The 8029-nt window shown below is 53.7% G+C and overlaps 1 protein-coding gene across 1 annotated transcript; it reads right to left on the bottom strand.

Annotated features, from left to right (window-relative positions):
* Window positions 1-1991: 1991 nt before the first annotated feature.
* HHEX (hematopoietically expressed homeobox) lies at window positions 1992-7498 on the bottom strand. The gene is made up of 4 exons (XM_068139650.1): window positions 6964-7498; window positions 5109-5287; window positions 4822-4872; window positions 1992-3217 (listed from the first exon to the last, which is right to left on the bottom strand). The coding sequence occupies exons 1-4, from the start codon at window positions 7340-7342 to the stop codon at window positions 2984-2986; spliced, it is 843 nt and encodes a 280-aa protein (XP_067995751.1). The 5' UTR covers window positions 7343-7498; the 3' UTR covers window positions 1992-2983.
* Between the last annotated feature and the right edge of the window lie 531 nt (window positions 7499-8029).

Raw genomic sequence — 8029 nt, 5'->3', positions numbered from 1 at the left:
CGGGAGCTGTGCTGGAAAGGTCATACGTGCTAGTTCGGCATGAAATAGCCAACAGGCAAACAAATAGGGAAAAGCAGGGTGGCACGGAAGGGACTCGAAGGTTTTATGAAACGGCGTCAAGTGCTTTGGCTATTTTTCTCCTGCCGAGGAGAGGAGGTGGCCCGGTGAGAGCCCCGCTGGAAGTTCCCCACGCGGGTCTCCCTAGCTGTGGAAACGAGATTTGAGTGTTCGGGAAGGCTGCCGCGGGGGTACCTCTGACGGGCAACTCAGCCTGCTCCCGCCGGTGGGTTTTGCCAAGGTGCAGTGAAACGGTGAGCCACGTCCTCCTCGGGCGGGTGGGTGAGCGAGCAAGGGCGTTTCCCCAGCCGAGACTGGGTGACAGCGCTGATGTCACTCGTCTCGACTCTCTGAAAATCCACATCCCCGGCCCGGCGACTGCAAACTGCACGGGCGCTTCCCAGCTGCAGGGAATCGCCAAATCTCCTGCCACCGCTGGGAAGCGCTGGGGTTTAACTAGCTCGGCTTTCCGGGACCACGTTACACTGGTCGGGACACAAACATAGCTCCCCGAACCCATCGTGCATGGGGCCGTGCCACCCTTTAGTGCGGAGGTGTCCGTGCTCGCCCCTCGTGGAAATGAGTGTTACTGGAGTTCACCCAAGGCCCCGCATCACTGGGCCACCTCCTGCGCCCGCCAGCCGCGGAGGGTCTCGTGTGTTCCACGAGTGTTCTCTTCCCCACATGAAAGCACAGTCCTACGACGAAGCCACTCTGAAGGAATAAAGCCAGTTTCGTGCTCCCTGATCTTGTTCGGGACAGACAGACAAGACAAAAATGAAAGAGAAAGGACAGGAACGCTTTTGCTCGAGTGCCCCCAGCTCTGCTCCTGCCACCTACCCGCAGCCCCCGCGGTTCAGCCCCACAGACTAACGGCGGGCTGTTCGCGCCCCCGCCGGGACCTGGTCTGAGACCTGCGACAGAAACTCTTGAGGGAGGGAAAATGCCATTTTCCTCCTCAGCGGAGTCCGCCGCACGCTTTCTGCTCTCGACGGAGGCCTCATCATCTTGCACGCACTGAGTCTGGCGGAGCCGGGGAAGCAGACGGAGGCTTCGCCTTTATCCCAGCGTGCACAGGCACAGGTGGCAACGGAACCATACCTCTTGCTTTATGTTTTCTGCCGCTGTTGCGTTTTAAAAGAGTAAACCAAAGCTAAATCTACTCAAATACTCAGAAAATTCAGCTGCTGTTTCTCGAAGCATTAACCAACTCAAACGAGACAGACTGGCTGCCCTAAGTGCTGCCCCTCCTCCCGCCCCCCCTCAACAGGTAAAATAGGCATTGTTTGCTCCCTAACATCTTTTCGTGACACTAAAAGCCTCTGTAGCACCCGCCCCTTCCCACTTCCCTGTGTGATTGCTGCGGCGCCTGGGGGTGACTGAAGACGCCGGATGGCGCCCACCCCCGGGGAGCCTGGGCCCGAGGGCATTTCTCCACATCCCCACGGCCATGCTTCTTCATCGCACCTTCGGGCCGGTATAATTTCGGAGAAAGGACGATGAATAACCATTGTTGACTTAGGCGGGTCAGCGGCTGCCCCAGCTGGGGTTGATGTCCGGCCCCAAGCAGGAGCTGCGGGGCCCGCTCCTCCTCCAGCCCGCACCCCCTCTGCTCTCTCCGGGTCCAGGCGACTTGGGGATAAACACCTACGCATTTAGCTGGTACCCGCAGACCAGACTTTCCTCCCTTCCCGAGCAGGCAACGATGCACGCAAAACCAAAACTTGAGGTGGAGGGCTGAAAAATAGAAAACTTAATTAAAAAAACATAAGCCCACACAAGATCCCTACAACATGAAGGTGGACAGAGGACAGCAGGTTGGCCAGCAACCGGGACGGCATTGGAGAGAAAAGCCCTAATTCAACACACGTGGAGTATTGCTGGCAGCAGGGATGTTTGAGATTTATGCTGGCAGTAACTGGACAGAGAGCATGGCAGGTGGTGTAGAGTTTAGTTTTATTTCACAGACAAGTCCATCAAAAATTAAATACCAGGGTTTGCCTTCTTTTTTTTCTTCTTAACATTGAACAAGTATGTACAAAATATGAACATGAGGTATAAAACCACAACTTTTAAAGAAAACTATTATGTACAGAAGCAGATACGTGTACAATAGGCATTATCTTCCCATGGCTGTGTGCCTCCCTTATCCCACACAACTGATGCCAGTTTCTCTCTTGCAATAGAGCTCTATCATTGCCCACATTTCCTTCCCAAATATAAAATCTGTAAAAAATAGATTTTCAAGGAGAAAAATACACTTCCCCCCTGCCCTGCAAATGGAACAATCCAGATTATGGGGCAAAGTGCTAAAAAAATCTAAGAAGGCACATTTCATTTAGCACAAAAGTGAAAATAAATCTGTCCAAAGACTCTACCTGATGATTGGAGGGATGTCTTGGTAAAAAGCACCACAGCAGGTAAAAGGGTGTGAGCATAAGGCACACGTCAGAATGGTCAAATCCATCCTCATTTCACAGAACATGCTTTTCTGCTTGCAAAGGACATTTAAATTAACTACCTTTGTTTACACATACAAAGGGTTTAGTCCTGCAATCCATATTGACTTCCACACTAGCTAGAGGAGTTTTGCCTGATCGTCAACAGCAGCTGATTCAGACCCCCTGTGAGCAAGGACAGGGTGTAGTATATTTCAGTCAGAACATCAGTTAATGTACAAATATATCTTACAAGTAATTAAATACAAACAATATTTCTTTAATCAAATTAGAGATCTGCCAAAAATGGACTCTTTGGAAAATACATCTTTCTTTCTCTGTTTATTATAAAACAAGTCTGTTTGGTGTTGTTATTTTTTTTCTTTCAGTGAAACAGTGAAAGTTTTTTCCTGTAGCATTAATGTTCTTCCAAATCAGCCCCTGGTGAAGTGCAAGATAAGTCAGTGTCCACTTTCTGCATGGGGTCATTAGTGGGTAGGGTTGTAATAGCCTTTATCGCCTTCAATGTCCACTTCTTGATCAGAGTCCTCGGACACATCTGACTCCGGGTCCTCCTGTGAGGTTGGTGAGGGGGTGTACTGTGAGCCATCCAGGGAGACCTCCTTACCCTTCTGCTCAGGGGTTAGGCAGCTCTCTGGTCTTTGGTCACCATGACTGTCAGAACCTTCCACTTCTTCTTTTTTGGTGGCCTGGGGGTTCTCCTGCAATGAAAGAAGCTGACTTTACACAGAAATAAGGGACCATGGAGTCAGAAGGCCTCAGAACCTTTGTGTTTCTTGCAGAGAAAGGCAGGTGTCCTGCTACCTCTCTGGCCTCCTATCCTGAGTGGGACAAGGCCAAGGAAGAGCTCAGCTGCGCACAGGGGCTCAGCTCGGATCCCACTCCCCGGCAGCCACAGGGGCTGCAGCGGTGAATAAGACTCTTTGGTGATGGTTATCGCAGCCACTTCAAAAGAGTCAGGAGCTGCCGGAGCCCAGGAACCTCTGAACTTTTGTCTTTACCAAAGCAAATGTTTATTATGAGTCTACAAACACCGACACACCGCTTCCTCCTGCCCTGATCTTTCCTTAATTCCACTCAACAGCAAAAGAAGGGAAGCGGAATCCATGGGGGGGGAAAAAATAAATATTTTTTTAAAAAATTACTAATTAAGCCAAGCCTCTACATTAAAACGTTCACAATTAAAAACAAAACAAACTAAACCAAAACAAAACTCCATTTCTGAAGGCAGGAGTAGCCCTGCATCAGCAGCCATCTGGGGAGCCCAGTCCCCTAAGGGGGCATGAAATGATACTCTCATGAGAAAGCAGGCAGAGACATGTACATACCCATGATATAACCATGTGGGCTCAGAAAAATGGATGCAACTACATGAAAAGGAGGAAATGACTTAAAATGGCTGAGATCCCAAGCGAAGTCTCTGGACACTGCAGCACAGGGTCAAGCCCTGCCAAGGAGGCACTGCTGGGGACCCAGCCTGCCTCCTGCCAGCATGAAGGGATTTTATTAAAAAATCAACTGAATTACACATTAAACCTGGGGGAAAGGACACAGGCTAAATATGTCTAGTGTGTGCACTGTGATTATTTTTCATATTATTTTTATATTAAAGGTTGGTTTATGAGTAAAACTCATCCCTCCATGTCACTCTTAGTAAAGCTGGAGTCGGGCTTTTTCACATATCTTTGCGCCAAGAGGCCTCCATCTGGCTGAGCAGGCAGGATCGGGCCCATCTGGGCAGTGGAAAAAGATTTACCTGCTTAAGCACAATTTCTAAGAGAAGTAAAACTGCTCTCAGATTCATACACTGTAACAATCTGTAAACACAAAGTAAAAGCTACTCAATTTTCTGTGCAGCTCCTCAAAACAAGGTGTTTGTACCTGCCTTTCCCAAAGTCTGCAGAACAAATCAATTTGTGTTTATTAAGACAGGGTGATTTAGAAGACCAGTAAATGCTCTTCTCCAACACGACTGCCTAAGTAATTTACTGACAATTACTTATCTTTTCCACGTTAATTGGCTAAACAACATATGGGTTTACAAAACAATTAGTGTGGAGTTTTAATAGGCAGTGTGTGAAAGCCAGGCATAATTGATATAGGAACTACATTAGGAGCTTTTAACGTTAGTGCTGCCTGAGTGAACCCTCATGGGTTTCAGCATGACTATTTGTCTTTTTAATCAAGGTGAAGAGGTTAAACAGCCTTTCAGATGACTTCTGCATACAACCTGGAATAGGCGAGCACAGTATAAGATAAGACAATTAAAATACTTATTTCTATAGAAACAGAAACATCCCCGTACCTGTTTTAGACGCCTCCATTTAGCTCTGCGATTCTGAAACCACGTTTTGACCTGAGCAACGACAACAGAAGGCACGGGGTAGTCTCAGAGCCGGTAAGCACCAGGAGCCTTACCCGAGCCACACACAGAAACAAGTGTCAGCCCCACCTAGGCCCCCCGCCCCAATCCGGCCGGGTTCCCGGGAGTGGTGCACCGACGGCAACCACACGGAGTAGGGCCTGTACCGTCAGCCTCGGGTGCTGCCCGGGGACGGGATGCGGTTCCCTGGAACGCGGGCTCGGCCTCACCTGCCTCTCGCTGAGCTGCAGCATTTTGGCCAGGCGCTTCCTCTCCGGCGGAGAGAGGTATTTCTGTGTCTCGAACTTCTTCTCTAGTTCGATGGTCTGGTCGTTGGAGAAGCGGACCTGTCCCCCTTTCCTCTTGTGCAGTGGCCGCTGGATGAAGGGACTCCACAACAGCGGCTTCCCTTCAAAGAAAGGCACAGCGCCGAGGGTCACCGGCCGGCCGCGGACACGGGTGCCCGGGAAGCCCCGTCCCCCACCCGACTCCAGGCCTAGAGGCGCGCCGGGTCCAGGGCCCGCTAATTTCCTTTGCCTGATTTTATTTCCCCCAGTTCCTAGTATGATCTCTCGCCTCCTCTGATTTTTTCATCTCCGCTAGAGAGACCAGTTAAAGCCACTCCACAGGCTTTAGCAACATTTCCGTCAATGTGTTTCCTGTTGGTCTATCTCGCAAAGAAAGAAAAAAAAAGAAAAAAAGAAAAAAAAAAAAAAAGAAAAAAAAAAAAAAAAAAAAAAAGCAAGACCTTTGCTTCCTTCTGCTCTTTCAGTGAGATGCCCCAAGAACCTGTCTCCTTTTCTCTGCACCACTGCTCGGGACCCCGCGGAGAGTGGGGATATTAAGAGGCTGGGCAAGGGGGACGCACCAACCCGAGGGCTCGGGGTCCCCACCCGCTTAGGGCAAGAAGAGCCCCGAGCCCCTCATCCCCGGTGGGACTTGCCCGCCCCTGTCCACGGGCGTGCGCCCGACTCGGGCCCGGGGCAGCGGTGCGGGGCGAGGCGGTGCAGGCAGCAGCACGTCGGGGCGACAGTCCCTCTGCAGAGCAGCAGCTGCGTCCTGGGGCCAGAGGCTCTGGCCAGTGCCACTGAGTCACGCTGTTTGTCTTTCTGTCTTGCTGCCTGCACCCTTTGAAATTTGCTACATTGTTTTTCAAGATTTTGCTTGCGTCAGGCTTTAGTAATTCTGGTGCAAAACAGACTCAAAAAATAGGAAGCAACTGGTTATTTTAGCTGTCATAAAGTCACATCCCACACAGAGGAAATGAACAATATCAGAAAAACGGATCCCGGCTATCAGAAGTCGAGTGTTTCCTGAATTTGTCTGTATTGAGGATGTCGATAAAGTAATCAGCAATGTGCACGACTCCCGGGGAAGAGCCTGCTTCAGGCGGCCAGGAAAACACTTAACAGCTTCTGAAACCAGATTTACTCCTATCGAGAGCTCAAGGTTTCCTGTATGAACGGAAAGGGTCAGCCTCTTTCACTGCATGAATGTGGTGAGTCAGGGTCCAGTTTTGCAATCGCTAAGAACAAGTGCTGCAGCCCGGGCGCGGGGCTCAGCCCCCACAGCGAGGACGCTTCTCCGGCCGCGGGCGCGAAGGGGCCGCCGGGGCCTCGGCCCAACCCACCCGCTTCGGCCCGACCTGACCTACCGGGGAGCCGCGGGGGCCCCGAGAGCGGAGACTGCCTCCCGTCTGTTTTTCAAGTCATCCGCAGGAAAAGGCTGAGATCTGCCATGCGATCTCCCAGCACAATTAAAACTCCCCACCAAAACCACACGCGACACTACTAAGGATACTCTCAGAGTCATTTGGTTTAAGGAAAACAAATCTGAGTCACCGCGGCCGCGCACTGCAGTCTCACTGCCAGCTCCGGAGCGCGACGCGACTTTAATTTACTGTAAATCAGACGGGGACTGGAGCGAGACAGGGGGAGAGAAGAAAGGCGGCGGGGCAGGCGGCAAAAGAGGGCAGATTTCAGACACTTCCCACTCCCCTCTCTATCTAGCCTCCGACGGAGGGACGGCACGGAGATGGGAGCGGCGCGGAGGCAGCCGGGGAGGGCAGAGAGGGACGTGACTTACCCAGAGGGTCTTGTCGGATCAGAGCGTGTGCGTAGTCACCGACAGCGCGGGGGAAGGAGTAGAGTGGCCCAGCGTAGGCGCCAGTGCCGTAGGTGGCAGCGAGGTGGTGGGAGAAGGCTGGGTGGATGGGGGTCGGCTCGTAGATCGGGGTCCGGTATGGGGACACCAGGCTGGTGAAGGAAGAGTTGGGAGACGGCAGCGTCGGCGGCGGCGGGGCTGATAGGGAATGAGGGGCCGGGGCGGCGGCGGGACCGCGGCCCAGGATGTCCTCGATGTAGAAGGGCGTGGGGTGCGCGGGCTGAAGCAGCGGTGTGGGCGCGTACAGCGGGACGCCGACGCCCAGTGCCGCCGGCGCCGCGCCCGGCGGCTGGTACTGCATGGCACGGCCGCCGCCCGCGCACCCCCCGCGCCCCCGGCCGCCCCTGCGGAAAGCCGGCCCCGACCGCGGCTGCTGGGTACTGGCACCGCCGCCGTGGGTTTCTCTGGGCTCGGGTTACCCTTCGATAGGTTTCTATTGGCGCGGGGCGGAGCCCGCGTGGTCTCTGTCCCCTTCCTGCCACGGCTCCGTCTAGCCAATGAGCCCGGCCAGGGAAGGGGGAAACCACCCCCCGCCGGCGATCACTCCCCCCGCCTCCCCGAGCAAACTCCCCGTGGCGCCAATCAACCACCGCCGCGGCCTCGGGGAGTCCGGGCAGCGGTGCGCGATCCGCGGGCCCCGACGGTACCGTCCGGGGCTGAGCACAGCGATAGCGCGCGGGAGGTCCGAGGGCACGGGAAAGTGGTATGACGGCATCGGGCAGGAGGCCCGCTACTGCCCTCACCGTCTCCAGCACATCTACTCGCGCACGGCACAGCGTCTCCTGGATTTCTGGCTTCCCCACGAGGGAGAACGCTCACCAGCCGCTGGCTGAGGGAGGAGGCGGAGAAGGGGGTGTGCGGCCTCCTCCCTCGTAGCTCGCCATGCTCTGCGGGTCCTTTAAAAATCCCCCGTGGCCGCTCCGCCTGGCTGCGCGGACCGAGAAAGGGGTGGGGAAGCGTGGCCACGGAGAAGGCGTGGGAGGATGGC

Source organism: Melanerpes formicivorus, unplaced genomic scaffold (assembly GCF_026170545.1).
Source record: "Melanerpes formicivorus ecotype bairdi unplaced genomic scaffold, bMelFor1.0.p_v2 SCAF_6, whole genome shotgun sequence".
Classification (NCBI taxonomy): domain Eukaryota; kingdom Metazoa; phylum Chordata; class Aves; order Piciformes; family Picidae; genus Melanerpes; species Melanerpes formicivorus.
Note: the sequence above shows the minus strand (reverse complement) of the source record. Positions and strands in the feature narration are given on the sequence as shown.